The sequence below is a fragment of the Saccostrea cucullata genome, unplaced genomic scaffold (genome assembly GCF_032062105.1).
Source record: "Saccostrea cucullata isolate Sc308-1 unplaced genomic scaffold, CSIRO_AGI_Scuc_v1 ctg877, whole genome shotgun sequence".
Classification (NCBI taxonomy): Eukaryota; Metazoa; Mollusca; class Bivalvia; order Ostreida; family Ostreidae; genus Saccostrea; species Saccostrea cuccullata.
Genome location: NW_026933070.1, coordinates 507,686 through 530,212, shown reverse-complemented (window position 1 = coordinate 530,212; position 22,527 = coordinate 507,686). Strand labels below are relative to the sequence as shown.

The following is a 22,527-nucleotide window of genomic DNA, read 5'->3' as shown; positions in this document are numbered from 1 at the left end:
ATTGCTGAAAAAATATGAGAAATTATAGACTAATTCATAGAAACAAGAATCATTATTTACAGTTAAACAAGAATTCTGATTATTACTGATGTATACATACCTAAAATAAGAATATTAGTGAAAATTATTATCCAGATAAATTCGAACATTCCCTTTTCCAGAAGTTTGTCCAGGACAGAAGAAATCATTTGAAATTAAAACGAAAGTAACAAATCGACTAACCGTCCAATAACCAACAAGCCCTTTAAATTGATGATTCAACTCGCTCACTGTGGATCTGTGTTCAGATATTAGTTAAGCAATTAAAATGAAATTCCAAGTATATTTTATGATTTTTGAGCTTAATATTTGGATTTTTGGTAAGTTATTTTCTCCTTCTTTTTTTTACCGTTTTTAGCAACTCAGGAGAATAAAGTTAAGTTTTCTCTACTCAGATTTGAGTTGAGTAAAATAAAACGTTCGTGGCCCCGGGGGTTGTTTACCGTGTTTTTCCCATCGTAAAGCTGTTTTATTTTCATTAGTGCATATCTTTCGAGATTGCCATTCTGAATTTTATGTAATGTAGCTATGTCGAATACAGCTCTGTCTACAAAAAAGATTACATGTACACCCTATGTGGCCTATCTGAATTTTAATTTAAACAGAAGAAGCGTGACACTTTATTATGGCAATTTTTTCTAACATTTTTCATGCAATGGTGAGGTGATTCTAAGAATCATGGCACTAGTTGTGTGTATTCAATATCTATATGTCCCACCTTGTTTATATTCCTTGTATCATGTTTAACATGTCATGATTTCTATCTACTGTTAAACCACATATTTTCGTGGGGGGAAATTTCGAGGTACGAGAATTTTTTTGATATTTGGGGATTTTATTTCGTTGTTAGAGAAGTATTGAGTAATAATGCACATTAGATTTATTATTTTGTGGTGGTCAGGAATTTGTGAGTCTCTCCAAACCTCAAAAACAACGAAAATTAATCCCCCACGGAAATTAGTGATTTCACATTTTTAAAAAGGATTATCGTTTATAACCTTTATTTCAAGACTGTATTTGGAATGAAATTGTTTAACACTTTATTTATATTTTTCTCCATAATTGTATTTTAGTATTTATATTTCTGTTCTTTTCTTAAACATTTATAAGAAGGTAAATTAGTTAAATAAAACATTTTTGTCACCGTTCAACCATATTTCAACATGCATATTTGAAAAAGATAATGATAAAATAATTTGTTATTAGGATAAAATGTCCCTTGCTGACAAAATAAAAGTAAGTCGTACTTCTCAGTCTCTTTAGGCGATATGGATATACCGGTACATAGTCAACATTTATGTGCTTTGTACAATGAACAATGTTTTAAAGAACAGATGGTTTATCAAGTTCAGACCAAAAGAATATTTATTACTATAATTTTTGACAATTGTCCCACACTTTAAAACATACAACATTTTCGTCTTTCAAATCACTCCTTTAATCTTAGAACTAATATATAAATGATGCAGAATTCAAAATTCAATCTGTAATTTTCTTCTACCTCTTTTTCTTGATTCTTTTTCTACTACACTGTATATATGTTTGTCTATTTAGTTTTTTACATATTTGTTCACCTTGACCTTGTAAAAAAGTCTTTGCCTGCTGCCCAATTCCATTCACTTTTATTTGCGAATAAAATTTTGCATAAGCAAGAGCATGCTTTAAGTATGTACAATTCTTGAATTTCGAATCAACTGAAAGATATAAACCTCGTATGCAGGTGATGAAGGGGATGCATCAGAGCATAAACAAGGAAAATTGACGATTGGAAAGTTTAAGTCAACACTTTTTTCATACAGCTTGGTTTTTAGATTACCATTGACTTCTCTTTCAAGTAAAATATCCGGATATCAGATAAAGTTTTCACCTTAGATTAATGTCAATATCTAATACCGATAAATTACCTCAGACTAATTTTGTGGTGCTAGATCCATTATGATGTCATAATCAATTTCAACTTTCTTTTTCCCGTACTTCACGGAATTATGTAGAAAATATGGTATTTTCATGGCATTCAATTTAAAATGACATGAAAAGTAATCCCGAAACATATGTTAAATTTGATGTTATTTTAAAGAAGAAGCAATGAACATACAAATTACAGTTTTCTGAGAACCTGTGGGCAATCTGGATACATTTCCTTTGTCGAATATGAAAAAAAAACTTCCAGATTCAGGACTGGTTTTCTTAATTTTTCATTGAAAATGACAGTTTAAAATACAGTTTTTTATCTTGTTTACTTGCAAATTATGATCCGAAACACTTTATTTGACCAAGCTTAACTTATAAAACATCATTAAAGGAATTAATTTCTTAAAGACAGATGATACAAACCAAATTTTGTCAAAAAATTAAAAAATGACAACTTAATTTATGTTGTAATGAGTAAAATGAATAAGTTTAACCGCGAAGTTTTTGAATTTTTATTCAAATTCTCACAAAAATGGGATTTGAAGTGAAAAATCTTTGTATAGATTTATAGGGATGGTTTCAGAGAGGTAGAATTTTTAACATCTTAGAATGTTTACAATTTGTTTATATTCTAGAAATTTATTTTTTACATCATTTTCAATGAAATAGGACCAAGATTTACATATCTATCCAGGCATCCATTTTTTGTTTGTATCATATGTCCTTAAATTTTATTAATCTTAGGCATCTTTCATAAAAATATATACTAGATCTTGACCTTAACAGTTTAAATGCAAAAAGATCAAGTTTATTGTACAGTTGCTCAAAAAAATGTATACTGACACCCAATTTTCTTTGCTAATTCCAATCCTGCAATATGAATACTTATCAATAATATACTTAGAAACATCCAGATGTTTCAGTTTTTCTCGCTCAGTGATTCTCGTGAAGATAATAGACACCCAAACCTATATTTGCATTTGATTGCTTTTATCCTTGTGAGGGGGCTTGGCCCTTCATCTTAAGATTTTAAATCAATCCCCTTTACCCAAGGGTGCTTTATACCACGTATGGTTAAAATTGTCCCATTGATTCTTGAGAAGTTGAAAGTGTTTATAGTTTACAGACAGGGGACGGACAAACATATAGACGAACTCTAGACATTTGGTACTCAGAGCACTTGAGCTTTTAGCTCAGGTGAGCTAATAAAGAGAATGTGTTTTCTTGGGATAGGGAACAATTCAGATTTTGATATCATTCGAATTTCCCTGATTTGGGACACTGCACGTTTTTTTTTAAATCTGTATGCAAATTTTACAAAATCCAAAAAATGTGGTAGTATTAATAATTAAATAAATAATTAATATTGATATGTTCGAGAAAAATTTGTTGACAGGTACCAGTTATTTTATTTTTTTCCCTTTTTTTTCTTTCTATGTAGAATACCATTGCTTACTACAAGTAAGTAAGCATTCAAAAGAGGGAGGAGACGGCGAACTTGTTTTCATATACCCTGAAGGTTCTCAAGAAATAACTTGGTATAATCCCACTCATACAAACATTACTACTTGTTATATCAAGTCACTTCATTGTATAATTCCGACAAACCCTAATTATATAGTGACTGTAAATAATGAATCTTCGAGACTAGTCATAGAGGAATCACGTTACAAAGAGCACGATGGATTTTGGATGTGTTCCTACAGAACTCAACGTTTAAACGGAAACTACAGTATAAAATTCTTCGTAGCATGTAAGTAATTAATTGAACAGTCTGTATATTGCCTCAACCATTGCCAACTTTTTTTTTTGGTTGGTATTTCAATTGCTTTCTAATTTCTCATAGAACCATTCTGCATACTAAATTCCATTGCAATTCATACTGTCGATAGCATTATCGCTATTCCTATGCCTTGAGGAATGTATAACAAGACTCACGAGTTCATTTCACATTTATTCAACTTCAGCAACAGTAGTATTACACCAATTATTATAATTACAGCATTCGAATACACAGTTGTCGACATTCACTGTAAAGTCACTGTAAAGTCTACGGATAATGGACATAAATGACCACATTGTATCCAAATCTTTATAGGAGGTCTGGGGTTACGGCCGAAATACCAACACGCAAAGGTGCATAACGGGCATGACGGAGGCCTTGTGTTGAGCACAAGTGCCAGTGAAGTCCCAATGCTTGACAACTAGCATGTGGACGGGAATGGCCTGGGACATATCTGTTTACCCTGTTTCCAAAAGATTGCTCCCTGGTTCGATAGTACTTACTGACACTGAGTACTCCAGACTGTGAGCCTTCCCTCCTTTTAAAAGAGATGAATGGGGCACCAAGTATGCCTTAAACTTGTAGAACCCCAACCATAAACTACATAAGGGGTAATACTTTCCCCACAAACAACAACTGCCCTCTGTCTTAATTGACAGATGGGGGAAACACAGGCCAGAAATGTCCCGAAAAACCCCCCTTAGGTCCCCCCAGACCCGCCAATCACAAAAGAGGACAATGCGACAGATTAAGAGTATGTAATGTTTGTGGTTATTTGATCTTCTAGTTTTGTTTTGTGTCACTAAATGAGGTTTGAATAGAAAATTGTTCATGATTATAGGATCCTGAACAAGGATAAGGAGTATACCCTCCGGTGGTCTGGCTGGTAAGGTTTTCATGTCTTGGATGCTGATTGGTATTGTCAATCCCCGACTCGACTTTTGGTGAATCTGAAAAAGGGAAACCTGGACGCAGATTACTGTTGCATTTGTTAAAGTGAACATTGTATAAAATTGACATAATTTATAACAGAAAAAAGGGGGCTTGGGTTGGTGGGTTTTTAAGCTATACTTGTAGGAACAATGAGACTACCTCGGCGGGAAAATGTGAAGAGGAAGTTGAGGAAGTTGTTAAGTCATACCACAATTCACTTCCTGTGGATGTGCTTAAACAAGTTGTACCCAAGTGATTCCTCCTTTCCATATGACTTACATTTACTTCCGTCCATTAAGAGTGATTATTTGTATATTTCATAAAATAATCTATATTAATTGAACAGTCTGTATACAGCTCAACAAACTTTTTAAGGTCACATGGTTTTTCGCACAAATTAAGGTCACATTGTTATGATGTAATATTGTGTATCGAGGCATCAAATTACATTTTAAAAGTATTTGTTTAAAATTTTTGAGTTTTACAGGAGGTATTTCATTTACTAAAACATAATTCACACATATCAATTGGTAGAACTTTGATATTTTCATGGCTGAAAAATAACAACTACTCTCATTTGAATTTTTGTGGTTTCTTGCCAATTGCAATTGTCTTTTTACCCGTTCTTTTGAAAGCTATAGCTCTTTGCAGAAACGTAGACATGGGCACAGTTTAGCTACTGAAACTTGTATTTTCTGTACATTTTGACTCTTTAGCTCGGGGTGATATTAGTATTTTTCATCTGTTTGACTGCTTTGTATGTTAATAACGTGGGATTTTTCAGAGTCAACTTCTAAATTCTGGACTCATGAAAGATTCATCCCACTGCAAAATTCTAACCATTCAGACCGTAAATTAGAGGAATTTTCCTTTTCATAGAAGGAATTTACTATTTCAAAAAAATAAACAATACTTCATTATCCTACCCTTCAGTGTGGTTTTCTTTTGCAGTGTTATCCCTTTTCGGCGCTTAATTTCGACGAAACCATTAGGAGTATGGTAAATGAACAAAGAATTTTAAAAACTAATTACCTTTAAGAATAAAATTTAAAAATTTCAACTACATGATATCAAGGAAAGCTCGTTTTATACAATTGTTAAAAACCTATGGCAGAATCGTATAGTCGAAACATCGTACCATTTACATATAAATTCCCCTTAAAACATCCATTTTGGAAACTTAAGATAATAATTTTAAATGACATCTATGATTGAAAATTATAAATGTAATGTAACGTGGGGTTATTCATTGTACTGCAGTTCGAAAATGGTAATTCTTATTACAACAATGTGACCTTAATTTGTGCGAAAAACCATGTGAGCTTAAAAAGTGCGTTGAGCTGTATTGCCTCAACCATTGCCAACTTTTTTTTTGGTGGTATTTCAATTGCTTTCTAATTTCTCATAGAACCATATCTGCATACTGAATTTCATTGCAATTCATACTGTCGATAGCATTATCACTATTCCTATGCCTTGAGGAATGTATAACAAAACTCACGAGTTCATTTAACATTTATTCAACTTCAGCAACAGTAGTATTACACCAATTATTATAATCACAACATTCGAATACACAATTGTCAACATTCACTGTAAAGTCACTGTACGTCTAAAGTCTACGGATAATGGACATAAATGGCCACATTGCCCCCAAATCTTTATAAGAGGTCTGGGGTTACGGCCGAAATACCAACACGCAAAGGTACATAATAGGCATGACGCAGGCCTTGTGTTGAGCACAAGTGCCAGTGAAGTCCCAATTCTTGACAACTAGCATGTGGACGGGAATGGCCTGGGACATATCTGTTTACCCTGTTTCCAAAAGATTGCTCCCTAGTTCGATAGTACTTACTGACACTGAGTACTCCAGACTGTGAGCCTTCCCTCCTTTTAAAAGAGGTGAATGGGGCACCAAGTATGGCTTAAACTTGTAGAACCCCAACCATAAACTACATAAGGGGTAATACTTTCCCCACAAAACAACAACTGCCCTCTGTCTTAGTTGACAGATGGGGCAAGCACAGGCCAGAAATGTCCCGAAAACCCCTCTTAGGTCCCCCCAGACCCGCCATAAAACATTGATATAATGTTCCTCCATCTACCTATACAGTAACATACTTAAACCGTTGATTTCTGTAATATGAAAATGGATCTAATGTAGACCTCTATGGAAATTCCATGGCTGTATTGGACAGAAATGATGATAGCTCCCCCCCCCCGGAGATTATGAAGGTACAAATGGTTTCCTGTCTCTGAGAGATGTGTCCCGTCATATCTGAATAATTCTATAGATTTTGCGGATATGTTATGGTGAGAAATAACAGCTTCACCCAGGTCCAAAACAAATGATCTGATTTTTCTGTTTATCTTTTTCCTTTTCTTATCAATTTTGCCTTCGCAGTTGAGTAGAGCCCCATGCCAGTAGAGGAGGGGTAATATAGAAGACCATACTAATTTAGTATTGGGTAATAATGCATTATAGCGTAGGAATATGCACTGTATTTCTTCTATGAGTTTTTTACTAGTCAAACCTTCTGTTGTCAGGTCATTTGAACCTAGGTGGATAACTAAAAGTTATGGGGGTGTGGAGTTTTTCAGCAATTTCAAGATGTGAGGGTCAAGTTGTTGCCAATGCAATCCCCTTATGGCATGCCATTTGATGCAGGCTGGTAGGTTTAGGTTCCTGCCACCCGGCTGGGTGGCAGCCAGCTCTCCGGCCTAATAAGGGATTGAGGATCCCACTATCCAAATGTTTTTCAGGTCACCTGAAAAAATTTTGCTTGGATTAGAAAAAAGTTTTTTTTTTTGGCTTAACTTGTTATAAACTAACTACATTCTGACATAAGAGGAGTAAACTTGTGACTTCCACCTGCCTGAGGCTTTTGTGACTTCGTCTGACACCCCATGTAGGGCCATATCTGTTGCCCTCCCTATTCTGAAACTATGAGTACAGAAATGCCCCTGTTTACCTATAGAGAGAAGGGCTTTCTGAAGGACTGCGTTAAATTGATATCTTGTTAAAGGTTTTAAGTTAATGTGAATGAAAAAGGGTCTGATGGTGATGTTGAGGGGCGAATATTCAAATAACTGCTGGCAGCTCGAACAGGACACAAGACTATGTCCAACTCTTTGTAAATGATGAGTGTTGTTTTATGGGTTTTTGAACTGTCTTTGAGTGAGGGATAGTCACTTTGATATGTGATTGTTGGTTATGTATTGATACATTTTGAAATTGTATGCAGTGTGAGTATTTTTCTTTGTTTGTGCTGGTAAATTCCCCTATCCTGAGTAAGCCAAATTAAGCGAGTGAAAGACAGAGGTGAATAATGTAGCTTCATATGGTGAGGAGCATATTGCGGGGAGAGATAGGATTAACTATCTAAGCAGAGGGCGGGCGATTGGGCAGCGAGTATCCACTGCTCTTCCTATTGTGCGTTTGAGGCCTTCAAGTGCTTTGGCTATAAGGAATGACTTAGTGGTGTCTTGTAATCCTTTTAGCTTGTGGTAAAAGGAAAGTGCCCGTACATAGAGTTCGACTGTGTTTGCAGAAAACCCTTGTATTGACAGATAAGCAATAAAGTTGCGGATTATATCTGTAGGAATGGGCCAAATTTCTTTGAGGTTGTACGATTTCAGAAAGCCATGGAATTTTTTAAGGGCTGCATTATAAGCCTGTTTGGAGTTTTGTGACAAAGATTTTTGAATTAGGCGTTCTGATTCGGCGACCAAATATTCCATATCTGAGGTGGAAGTTGTGTGGGCCGCTGTTCTGCGTCTGGTGCCAGCTGGTGAAATTTTATCCACTGTGAACGAGAAATACAGTCTGCTATAGAATTTTGCTTAGTTGGGATATGCTGGGCTTTTATTGTGATATTATATTGTAGAGTAATAAGGACCAATTCTCGGACAATTTTCATTACTGTTTTGGATTTGGATATGGAGTTGTTCAAAACCTGTACCACGGTCATATTATCTATGTGAAATAATATACACTTGTTTGCTAGAGACTCGTGCCAGATCAGAACTGCAACATATACTGGGAATAATTCCAAAAACGTCATATCTCGGATGATATGTACCCACTATTGTGGCCATTTTGAATAAGCCCAACTTCCAGAGAAAAAGATTCCGAACCCCCCATTTTGCCCCCCAGCGCTGTCAGTAAATAGCTGTAAGAAAGTGTCTGATGTCCAGATGTTGTTTGATATTACCGTGACCCCATTGTAATTTTGTAAGAATTTCAACCACACTAGCAAGTCGGCTTTCATTTCTAAAGTAACTCTTAACTTATGACGTGGCTTCCTGATGCCCATGGTTGCATCAATTAGCCTCCTGCAGAATGCTCTCCCAGGTGCCACTACTTTACAGGCAAAATTAAGCAGGCCGATGAGGGATTGTAGGGATTTAAGGGTGATCTTTTTGCTAGACAAACAGGTTTGGATGGTATGTTTAAGATTGGTTAACTTGTCTTGTGGGAGTTTCATTACCATTTCTATTGTGTCTAGTTCTATACCTAGGAATATTAAACTTGTGGCTGGGGTTGTAGTTTTTTCATGTGCTATTGGGACCCCCAACTCTTGGCAAATATTTTGAAATACAGATAGAGTATTTTCACACTATTAAGAATGCGATTTGCCTGCGAATAAGAAATTGTCAAGGTAGTGTAAGATATTTGGGTTACGTGAGATTTTCTGGGTTATCCAGTGCAATGCGGTAGCAAATTTTTCCCAGACTGCACAACTGATTGAGGCACCATTGGCATCATTTTATCAAAATAATATTCGTCACGAAATTTAAAACCTAGCAAATCAAAATCGGAGGGGGCGACTGGTATGAGTCTGAATGCTGACTTGGTGTCTGATTTAGCTAACAATGTACCTTCACCCATAAGGGCTATCATGGCTGCTGCATCGTCAATGTGGGAGTAATGAACTGAACAAGCTGACTGATCTATGTAATAATTGATGGAGTCATTTTCTGGGTATGATAGGTGGTGGATAAGTCTGAAATCCCCATCTTTTTGGGGTAAAAGTCCTAGAGGTGAAATCTGAAGTGTTGAGAAAGGGGGATGCTGAATGGGGCCACTCATTCTTTGCAGAGCTAATTCTTTGTTGATTTTTTGGTGAACAATATTAGGGTGCTGATATGCGCTTTTAAGATTCTTAGCTTGTCTGGGTCTTCTAGGGCCATTGTATTGTAATTGAAAACCAAATTGAAAACCATTTATCAAAAATTCTTTCTCTTTGTATGTTTCTAGAAATGTTTGCAGTGGAGTTATTTTGATTGGTGTGCTGCCCAATGTGTATACATTGGTGTTAGAAAGGACTGAGTAATTAATAGTTGGACTGTTTTCTGCAGTTGATCACTGGATGGGTCCCGCTGTACAATCTGCAAGTGTGTCTGAACCTACAATTTGGGAAGAATTGACATTTTTACCACTGTTATAAATATTGCAATAACGAGTAGTCATTTGAAGATTTTGCCTATTTGGCTGATTGTAAGGGAGCATAGAGATTTGGGTGTTGGCTCTGAATTGTATGTGACATTAGAATTGGTGATATAAAGTAACCAAAGTTCACTATTTATTTGGCCCCATGATGAATGGGGGTCAGAAACCTTTCTTAATCTAAACTGTTCATCGTACCTAAACCAACCCGCAGACCTTGATGCAGCTAGACGAATGTCACGCATGTACTTTAGCAGCTCTTGTGCCCTAGTGAGGTATTTCTCCAGTAGAACGCTGGAGAAAATGATAAACGCAGACGTCCACTTTTCTATAGACAAGTATGTATTAGACTTTTGGTTGATTAAGCACATTTTCCCATCCCTAATTTGTAATTCCCCCTCTGAGTCCATCTCGTTAGCCAATTCCCGGGCGGATTTTAACAGTAAGGCCAAACCAATGAATTTTCCCTCCCATATTTTTGTTTCAGTTTAGGTGGAATGTGACCACTTAGTGGGTCAAAAGTTGTTTGCGTTTGAACTGGTTGATATTCATCAACGTCTAGAGGGGTAAAATCTAGAGTCTGAGGTGTAGCTTCATCAAAATTACTTGGCAAATTCATGATTGACTCACCGTTTTGGTTATTGGATTCGTCTGTTGAGTTGGCAAATTCGGGTTATGCAGCCGCATTAACAATGGCTGCGGACGTTGATGTTTGGGCAGTGCCATCCGTTGTTCTCCTTTGATTCCTGGCCCTTGGTCGTCCCCTGGATGGTGACACTTGCTGGGTTTCAATCTGTCTTCTTGAGAGAGTCCGTCTTTTTGCTCTTACTGGAGGCATCTTGCTGATGATTGTTGATTTTTAAGCTATACTTGTAAGCAACAATGAGACTATGTGAAGAGGAAGTTGAGGAAGTTGTTAAGTCATACCACAATTCAATTCTTGTGGATGTGCTTAAACAAGTTGTACCCAAGTGATTCCTCCTTTCCATATGACTTACATGTAACTTCCGTCAATTAAGACTGATTATTTGTATATTTCATAAAATAATCTATAATACCCAAGTACTCTGAAGTTGACTTTAAAAAGAAGCTTGCGTGTCTGTTGACAATATCTAAGTGATTTTCGAAGACCTGGCTCCAAGACCATGAAATGTATGGTCCCAGAATTGTAAAGTCAGAAACTTTCTATGATAATGGTATCAAGAAGGGGAATTCACTTCCAGATGAGATCAACAACAAAGCTCCTTTCAAAAGAGAATTTAAAAAAAACAGGTTTTATTCAATATGAGATCAATATCTGAAAATGAGTTAGCAATTAGCAAGTTATGATACATACATTTTCTTATTTATTTGTTTTTGTTTTATCTATTCTTATTTATATCAAAGCATTAGTGCAAAGTAGTTTACTGTTACAATCTTTGAGGACCCCATTGGAAATAAGCATATTATGTATTTCATTGGTCATGTTCTGGTAAATGGCTGTACACAGTACACAATATATATATATATATATATATATATATATATATATATATATATATATATATATATATATATATATATATATATATATATATATATATAGAAAGCACAAAGAAATTCACTTTTACATGGATACCCACTTCCGCCCCAGCCCGGGGTTGAACTCTCGACCTTCGGAATCTGTCAGTCTGTCTCCTAGCAGTGCAGGAACAGCGCGCTAGACCGCTCGGCTATCTAGGCAAGTCTAAAAACTTGCTTTCGATGCCGATGGAATTCTCGCGGCGCTGTCCTACACTACACGGTCATTGAGAATAGAAGTGAGATACAGTTATTTTGACATTAGTTTAAACAGAGGATTGTTACCAATACATGTTGTGATGAAATTAATTATTATTTATAAAGCACATTTTACAACAACTCTTAAACTAACATAACTGCCCTAAGTGAAGAAATATTAATGTAGAAAGCACAAAGAAATTCACTTTTACATGGATACCCACTTTTACCCCAGCCCGGGGTTGAACTCTCGACCTTCGGAATCTGTCTCCTAGCACCATAAAACTACACAATCTCTTTCTTTTCTTCTTAAATTTATAGTATAGAACAGGTACTAATATCTACATTCTTTTTCCATGCGATTTAAATGTCTACGGCTCTTTGAAAGAAAATATCAGAAGTCAATTTAAACTGATAATGGTACAAGGAATTTGCTTTTCTAGGCAAGAAAAAATGATGCAAATAGTACAAATACGGAATTTAAACGGCATTGCTAGTGATCTAGCTTTTCTTACAATGCTGTAGAAAAACGCTTGAATGCTAAACGTTAAAGGGTTTTTTTTCAAAACATGAACACATATTTTTCATATGGAATTTGTTTACTACTCTTTCATATCCTCAAATCTAACGAGGGGCATTTAAAAAGCTCTTAAACCTGCTTAACGGAAATTATTGAGTTTGATATTATTGGAAAGATCGGAAAATAAACATATAGTGACGTCACTTTGTAATTTTCATAACATAATAGCTCCGAAAATAACGTCATAATTCCGTGTGTTAAGCATACTAACCATAAAATTTACGTAACAAAAGACATTATTTGAGCGAATTAAAATTTTTAAGACAACTTTTGCTCTTTACTCGCGGATGCAAACGCCAGCTGAGGGAATTGTTAACATGGACTTTAGAGTTTATCGTGTGTTGTTTTATTTCGGAAATATTATAATTCTGATGCTGTTTAAAGCAAGCATCAGCAGTCGCGTTTTAAGTCATCATTTTGTAAGTTTTATGGTCGATATAATGACCTTTCAACAAATACAATGTATCATGAATTCAACTGTTGACCGACTTTTTTCATACTGATTGTTAAGTCATTGTTTACACATTGAGTTGTCTACGGATTTTTGCGTTATATCCTGATCATGACAAGGATCACACGGCGAGTGTGACTGTTTCCTAAGGGGATGCTCACTCCTCCATGGCAACTGATCTCATCTCTGATTTGGAGGTTCGTGTTTGCTCCGTTCCTATTTTTTAATAACTCATGTACTTTTGAGCTCAATTATTGTTCTCCACATATTTCGATAGCAATCCATTTGCACTATTGTCATAACAATGTGTTTACTCACTGATATGTCATCAACATCGTGCCAAGCCATCATCGTCCATAGGGAAAATAGTCGATGCTCGATAGATAGTGAATTACATTGTTATATCTTAAGTTAAATTATAGCGGTTCCACAAATACATGTAAATTATTAGCTGTTTACATGCTGAAGCATGCACTTGCATATTTACATTTTAGCAACTCTGTTCAGTTATGTTATTTTCAATTAAAGGAATTTTCTTTAATTTGTTTGCTGTGGTATTTATTTTCAAACTCCTATTTTGCAGCTTTACCAAAAGCTTTTATGTTTAATGACCCACCAAAATTGGGCTTCCAATTAGACGGACATGCATTACATCTAGTTGCCACTGCTAATTGCATTTACCCGCAGCCTGATCTTCGGAACGTTGTATTGCATTATCGTATAGAGGTAAAATACATTATTTTATCTGAGAAATCTAATAGATTATAACAAATTACATCAGCATTTTGTTAAAGACATGAATTTTCTATTGTTACAATAATATTGAATACTGAAGGCTAACAATATTATAAAAATATTATATACAAGCGATATCAGCGAACGTCCTTTTTAATCATGTTTTTAATTTCACAAAAATTTAATGAATATTTTTTATTAACCTATTTAAAATAAAATGTGTTATTTCTTTTTAACTTATCATGGATTCAGAAGTCATAACATGACCAAATCACACTACTTCCTTAATATTACTGACAAAATGTGAATAGTTTGAATTCCTAACTTCTAACTTGATGGCGATTACAGATAAAAGTAATTGAAAGTTAAGATTCAGCATACCTTTTGTAGCCTGGAAATTTTTTTTAAATAAAAAAAATTATACATGTTTCTCGCTTAAATTCAACCACTTTGATAATACATATGAAGAAAGCAAAGTAAAAAGGTGTCCACGCGGTTACGATTTTTCAGATGAGGAATCAGGTGGAAGAAGGATATGGAGATAACGAACAGTATTCAATCTCAAAGTCCATAAAACAATACAAAACAAGAGCAGAGCAAACACGGATCTCCGAAATATCAGAGGTGGGATCAGGAGCGATGGAGGAGTGAGCATCCCCTGTTGACCAGTCACACCCGCCGTTTGCTCATTGTCATGATCGTGAAATAACAGAAAAATCTGTCGTCAATTCTTTGTATAAATAATGGACTAACAATTGGTATGAAAAACGTCAGTTAGCATTTGGCTCAATGATAAATTGTATTTGCTGACAAGGTCATTGTAGTGACCATAGAACTTACGAAATGAAGACTTTAAACGAGACTGCTGATATTTTTGTTTCATCAACTTGCTTGTCAATAATTTACCTCGTTTTAGAAATTGTTGATACGTAGAGCATGCTCTTGCGTATCGAATCAACTGAGATACATACACGCCGTATGCAGGTGATGAAGGTATATTGCTGCACAAGTAAGGAAAGTTAAAGTCGTCACATTTATCATATAACTTGGTTGTTAGGTTACCATTAACGTCTTTTTCAAGTAAAATATCCAAGTATGAAACAGATGTGTCAGACTCTGTGGTATCTTTTATCTCAAGCTCTCCTGGATATATCGTATCGACGTAGGAATGGAAATTACCATTGTTAATTGACAATACGTCGTCGATATATCTGAAGGTCGAGTTGAAGGCCACAGCAAGTCTTTTCTTCTTTTCACGCATAAGATTTTGCACAAATTCTGCTTCATATGAATACAAAAATAGGTCTGCTAATAACGGAGCGCAATTGGTTCCCATGGGAATTCCAATAGATTGTTGGAATACCTGGTCTCCAAAAACCACATAGATATTGTCAATCAGAAACTCAAGCATCTCTTTGAAGTCAACTTCAGAGTACTTGTGTGTACAATCAGAATGTTTTTTATCAAAATAATTTTGCAAATGACCAATGGCAAGGTAAGTAAATTTTCGAGTTCCGTTTTTATTGAAAAAGCAGCTGTCAATTATATCAAAAGGCCTGGATTTTAATTCATCGTGGGGAATGGTTGTGTATAAAGTTGAGAAGTTGTATGTTTTTAAGCTGTTGATTTGGGTAAAATCTTGTGATTTCAAATTGTCCAAAAGTTCTTTTGAATTTTTGAGTATCCACATCTGATTCACACCACTTCTTGAATATATTGTTGTGCAGTACTCTTGATGTTTTTCCTTCACTACTCTCAATGTCTTAGTGAGGAGTAACGAAAGAGGCTTAGTTGAAGATTTACTGGAACCCGTAATGTATCTTTGTTTGTAAGGATTCTTATGAAGTTTCGAAATCCAATATATATAGGGTAGTTCAAATTCATTTTGGCTCTGTGGAATATTAAAAATATTCAAAACTGACATATGATTTTGAAGAATTTCTTCCTTAGAAAGGGAAGTATGAGTATAAGTAGGATTACCACTTGTAGAATTGAATCCAAGTTCATGTAAAATACAATTTACATAATGAGCCTTACAAACAAAGACAATGTTGTTACCTGCTTTGTCGACAGGGACCAGTACGTATTGATCATGTAATCTATCTAATTCTTTTTTCACTTCTGGTTCATTGAACACAGAAGGATAGATGGTTTTCATTTTGCCCCTCAATCTTCTAATACGCGACTTAAACATAGATCTAATACGTTTTATCCATTCTGACAAGGTGTCAACGTCTTCTTTTTCATATAGGGTTCCCTATATTTAGGACCTTTTAAAATAAGTGAGCTAAGGTCCTCATTTGGAACTCAGTGTTTAAATACTGGTCTGTCTTAAAGTGCATGTAGATGTCTTTCAAGATTGTTATAAAGTGGACATTTACACAAAAAATCTTTAAATTACGAATGCCGATGACATTTTTTTCGATATCTCCAAAAAATATCTAAACAATGGTCAGTTATTAAAAAGAATCCTATATTATTATTATTATATAGGTATATATTGTGAATCATCCATAAGAAAATATATTTAAAACCAAAAATACTGCTTTGTCAAATGTTAATCTTAGTCGATATTTTTATGAACGACAAAATATGTTGTATTAAAGCTATTTCTGGTTTTAACTTACATTTGGAACTTTATCTCCTATTATATTGTGTACCTTGCCCATGCTTATTCGATCCCAAACCTCTGAAAAAACTAAAAGATTGCAATTTTGAAGATATGGTGATAAAAAAAATAGAAAATGACTTTTTCAGAATCGATTAAATAACCCGCTATTGTAATTATTATTTTCAATTCATTTTTAAATTTACAAGAAAAAAACGGAATAAATTATGACAAAACGTTTTATTTCAGAATGAAGACACCTTTCAACAGTTCACAAAAAGAAAACCTAACATTTCTTCGTCACATAATCCCAATTGTGACCAGCATGAATACGATCTACAAGTCCAAATAGATATACTTATGACTGATTTTAATGAAACAAACGTGATTTTTCAATTCCTGTATGTTTCTGTCTCCGGAGATGTGACACGTACAAAAGATATTATCTTCCTAAAATTTGGAGGTATGTTCAGCATTACATTTTTATAATAAGCGTTTCAAAAGGTTCAATTATTTGCATTTAAGGTTTGCCAAAGGTCAAGATGTCAAAAAATTATTTTTACAATAGCTTCAAATCTATGTGAGGTGTAAAGTTAAAACTTTTACAGTTTATAATTACATGTATATCATTGATTAACAGATAGGAAGTATCACTTAAAAACAACTATTCAACAAATATTTTTGAGGGAAAAAATACTCAAGTATCAAGAAATTTGCATATTTGAAATAAAATGCACCTGCTTAACTCTGTACTTTTAGTGAAAACTATCATTGCAGAAATGATATATGTTTATCAATGAAGCGCAAGTTGGAAGTGAATGGTCTCTGAAGGGCTGTTATTGTAAGCATGACATGTATAAATACAAGACCCCCTATAAAATCCACTATTCGCAATGTACTTTCGATTTCGAATAGTAACATTTGGACAAAATAACCAGAGAAATCAACTTTCCAGAGGTTATCTAAGTCAAAGAAGTAGGTTCATTAACTCCATAAAATGGCCATGTCATTATACCAATTAACTGACCAAGTTCTTAACATAATGTAGAGACTTAATGCTTTCATTTCCAATAAAAAAATTCCGCCGAGATTTAAAGTTTTGATACTCAGGCTATGAAACTATAATGTTCTTAAATTTTGAAGAAAATGGTTGAATTTGAGCATCTTCAACTATTGATTAAAATATGAGCCCACCCCGTGATCTAAAAATTGTTTCATTGAGTAGAATATTCAGAAACAGTTCTTTCATTATGTAGTTAAGCATTTTAGATCAGAGATTGGGTGTTATGCAAAATTTTCAAAAATAGCTTAAAATTTTGGCCATTTTAAAAGAAATTTTCAAGACTTGAGGAAAATGACGCAATTCATGACATCATAAAACATGGACAAGAGAAAATATTAAGACATTTTCATTTGATATGAATCGAAATCACGAAGGGTCCAAGTGAAATTTAAACATATTTTTCAAATAAAAATGAGCAGATTGAACTGCAGGTGAACGTTGTTCTTTGCCCTTTATTGATAAATATATACTTACTGTTTTTACAGTGATGGCTTTCACTAAAAGTATATGGAATTATTTAGGTATATTTTTGAAAGTCTATGCATTTTTTCTCTATAAATCTTTTTTAAAGTATTTGTAATTAAATGATACTTTCTATCTGTTAATCAATGATATATATATATATTTATAAACTGTAAAATTTTAAACCGCACAGTTTCGGAGCTACTGTAAAATTTAATTTTTGGACATGTTGACCTTTGGCGAAACCTTAAAACGGCACATTTAATCGGCAAAGAATAAGTTTGGCATTTATTTTCCCCGGTGATAGTACATGTACTTCAATGTAATGACAGGTTCAACATCGGAGATCGAAACGCTTTTTTAACTAAATATATCTGTGGCTGAAAGATTTACGTCCGTCTGTTTGTTACATGTACATTTGGGTGCTCTTATCCACAACTACTCTGAGAGTTTCAGGCAATCTTTGTGCCATTGTGCACTTTCTATTTTACTTTTTGATCCGACACATATTTTGTGTACAGATACCTTGGGCGCGCTTGATTTGTCTACACCTTACACCCGGTGTATACTTTTCAATAATCAAGTGAAAAAGTGTACACTTTAGGTGTACACCTTCTACACCCTGTGCAGGGCATGTGTAGGTAATTACACCGAAAATTCAATATGGCTGAAAAATGAAGAGACAGTAAAACTGCAGATTTTTTTCTGTATTTGAGTTTACTGTCAAGTATTTGATAGGTTGATTGTGATGAATTTGTTTTTAGTAATTTAGTGGACCGTGTTGTGTGCATTTTATGGAAAATGAAAAACTTCATAATTTGTAATATAAGAAATACGCAAGTTTTGCAAGTTTGGGGGATAAAGTCTCTAGATATATTTGACTATGGCTAGATATTTAGTTATAAGGGTAATTATGGGTAGCTAGGAAAATGTTTTATAAAAAATCTTTGCCTTTTCATAATTTTGTTTTGTTTTAAATGGATTTTAGGAAATGTTCACAATCACAACAAATATTTTATTAAAAAATCGTCTGCAAATAGGATCCACTCAGATGGTTGAAATTTTGACGTCCATATTGAATTTGCTACACTACACCCAATTTCACTTGATTATCAGGTGTAAATCGTCTACACCGGGTGTAGTAAGGTGTAGACAAATCAAGTGCGCCCATTACATAATGTCATTGTGCACCTCCTATTTTACTCTTTGATGTGACACTTATTTCAGGTCTGCAAGAGCAAAACATGGACGTTGCCAGTATAATCATATGGGAATTAAGTGGGGGGGGGGGGGGGGTATCATTAAGTGCTCACAGTACCACTAGTTTTTCGTACAAAACTTTAGTTCCATATTCATCATAAACTCTGAGTGGTATTTTTCAATAAACTTTTCCCGAAACTTATATAGTCACGACAAATTTGTAAATGTATAAACTATCAAGGAATTATACGTAGTAAGCACGCTACCATATTTGAGAGCGTTGTTTTAAGCATTAACAATGAAAAGTGTTTACATCATTATACTATGTAAATCAAAATCAGTGTGCTTGTCATTCAAATACACACTATCAGCAGTTTTTCTACGACACATTATTAATCCCCCCCCCCCAGAATGTTCACTTTTTCACCATATCATTTTTTTTAAAATCTAGCCTTTATACCTGAATGCAAATTAAAATTGTGCCAGAGCAACGTAACTTGCGATGCAACTACAAACCCAACAGACATATGTCGATGTCCTTTAGTGAATGGGAAGTTTTTTTGTCAAAACATTGGTATGCAAGTTATTTATTTTAATTCATATGGTTTTATTCTTTAATGAATAGATATTTTAAAAGACAGTTAATATATTAAATGAAAAAGTCTGGAGATTGATTTGCTGAATGAAATAAAATTTTAAAAAATCAAGTCAAGCATTTCTTTTTAGCAATAAAAAAATGTAGATATGAGTATTTTCCTTTATTTACTTATTTTTGTTTTATTTTGAAAAAGCACAAGATGATTTATGGCAAAATACTACAATGGGAATCGATAATTCAATAAAGCCAACGCCATCAGGTAAACACCATATGCAGTGTAAATATATTTTGGGGAAAGGGAATTGTAATACATGTATTACGCAAAAGTCCATTTTAAACAATAGACCTCTTAAAACATAGAGTTAATTTTAGATTCCCATTTTTTTCATGCTGTTTTTGCAGTGAAATATGATATAATTGTTCTGAAATATCTAATAAATTGTTTCTAATGAATTCTTTCGATGAATTATGACAAATATACTAGCAGTGAATATATTCTGAAAGTCTAGAGAAAATTGGAACAATTTTGAAATAAAATTGACACAGTTTTAAATAATATCTAAATATTTACATCATATACCCACATTTTTGATGTTTTTTTTTTAACTTTGACCTATCTGCTTAAATTCCGCTAAAGTTTAAGATTTAAAATAAATTTCTTGCTTATTAAATTTTCAATACCAGAAAAATTACATTTTATGAGTGCAGAAAGGTCAAATAATTGATCATGCGAAGCAATTTGAAACTTTTTCTTAGTCACAATTTTAAAGTGTCTTTTTTAATATAGTCTTATACTTTATTTTGTTCCGTGCTTTATTTGGATAAAAATATTGGAGGGAAAACGTTGAAGATATAATTTTTTATTAAAACACAGATTTCAGTGCAAAAAGGTCATATTTAATGAACTGTAGCGCCAAAATAAGCATATTAATCCCCCTATTTTGATTTAATTTTTAATTAAGCTATGTGTGTAGAAAGTAGAAATTTACTTAACAAAAAGTGTAATTATAAGACTTAAAATATTAGGAGCCAACCTCGTTAAAAAACAATTAACTGCTGCTGTAAAGGAGAAAATTTGTCCAAGAAGCAGCTACAGAATATGCTATTAGTGATGTAAAGAAAATGTGGATCATCAAAAACGTTCAAGCGATTATAGACAATTTAAAATCACAATTTGTTTCAAAAGTCTGTAACATCAAAACTTTTCTACATTTTCTACGACAGTTGCACACGATAAATTAAAATGTTTTCATGAAGCAGAATTCACTCATGAACTTCTGTCTGTGGGGCAAAGGGGTTAGAGCGTCTGCTCTAGGGTCGCGGAGTAAGGAGTTAATCCTTACATCGCAGGTTCGAATCCCACTGGGGGAGTGAGACCGGTCCTTCAGATGAGACAGCATACACCAAGGTCCCCCGTCGCAGAAGTATGTGCACGAAAAAGATCCAGCACTGCTTAATGACCCTAAGTGCCGAGATTAGGAAAATATTTGCAACTCTCCGCCGGCAAGTGGTGGCACCTCCATATGAGTGAAAAAATTTCGATAGGGACGTGAAACAACAAACATGAGAAAAGAAAAAACCACTTGCTGTGGTCTGCAATTCGACATTCATAAATTTTATGTAGTATAGTATAAAACAATCACCTGCTCATGGTGTTAATTCCTCCCAAATTATTCGCTAATTAAGAGCTTGCTTTGCTTATGATCAATATTTGAACCACGTTACCCCTAATAGGTCGATGTTATAGGGATTTAAATCTAGAATTAGAATTTCTTATTTTCTATGGTCTCTAATGGTAAGCTAATATTATATACGTACGTCATATTTTGGGCTGATTTGTTTCACACTTAGAATTGTTTTCATGAGACTTTTTACAAGCAATGTATCCTAAATAAATTCATTAGGCCTCCTACTGGTGTTACCGGTCAACATGAGATGCACACTAATCTTAGGCACACTGATCCTACCTCTGGAACTTCCAGGGGTCCCTTTTTATGCCATATTGACACTATATATGGCATTGTTCCTAGAATTTTTAAGATCGACCACTGGTCGTTATTATCATCCTTTACATTTATCCAAATACAGATTACATTTGTAAACAAAGATATCCTTTCCCCCGTAGATTTTTTTTCTAAATTTTAATTTAACAGCGATTAATGAAACCTGTTAACTTGTTTAATCTTATTCATCATAGACTGCCGCTTTAAGTAGAATTCGCACAAAGATCATTCTTTCATGTGAATTATCTAGTATCCATAAACCTTACATTCAGGTGACAATGTTTTATTCCTCCATTTTTAATATGACATTTTGTCTTTTTCTAGCATAATATCCAAATACTATGCAGCTAGTTGTGTCAGAGTCCACTGTGTCTTATACTTCAAGCTAAATACAATAAAAAATGTGTACAATAGGAAAAAATCGTGAAAAACCCAAAATAATCGTTCCACAAAAAATACCCCACTATACATTATAAGAGAGACTTTTAAGAGAGACCCGCCAATATGGCGGGTAGTTGCATGCCTTATAGTATAGAGGGGTTGACCTATGTAGACTCATCATTTCGTCATATACAAACTTACATGGGGAGCGCCTATGGTTCTTCCTTAAAACCTTTGAATGGATCAACCTACACCATGTGACTTGAATTAAAAATCATAATAACATTAGTTGGGGTGATGTATACATTTCAACATTATTGATGCATTACTATTGACTGGTAAAAAAAATTATATAAAATATTTTTCACTCTTTTTGCTGTTAACTGATTTTGATAATCTTTATTTTTTTTAATTTCAGGCACAAAATGGTGGCTAGTACCTGTGATTGGTGTTATAGTAATTGTGATGATAGGACTAGTGATCATTTCTGTTAAATACTTTAGATCGAAAAAGAATAAAAAAGAGGATAGGATTAATTTACCTCAAAACGAAGTTGGAAATACACAGGTCTAG

General features: G+C 34.1%; 1 protein-coding gene across 1 annotated transcript; it reads left to right on the top strand.

Annotated features, from left to right (window-relative positions):
* Nucleotides 1–282: 282 nt before the first annotated feature.
* Nucleotides 283–22,527, top strand: LOC134237154 (uncharacterized). The gene is made up of 5 exons (XM_062719247.1): nucleotides 283–359; nucleotides 3,392–3,703; nucleotides 13,488–13,630; nucleotides 16,497–16,710; nucleotides 22,373–22,527. The coding sequence occupies exons 1-5, from the start codon at nucleotides 308–310 to the stop codon at nucleotides 22,525–22,527; spliced, it is 876 nt and encodes a 291-aa protein (XP_062575231.1). The 5' UTR covers nucleotides 283–307.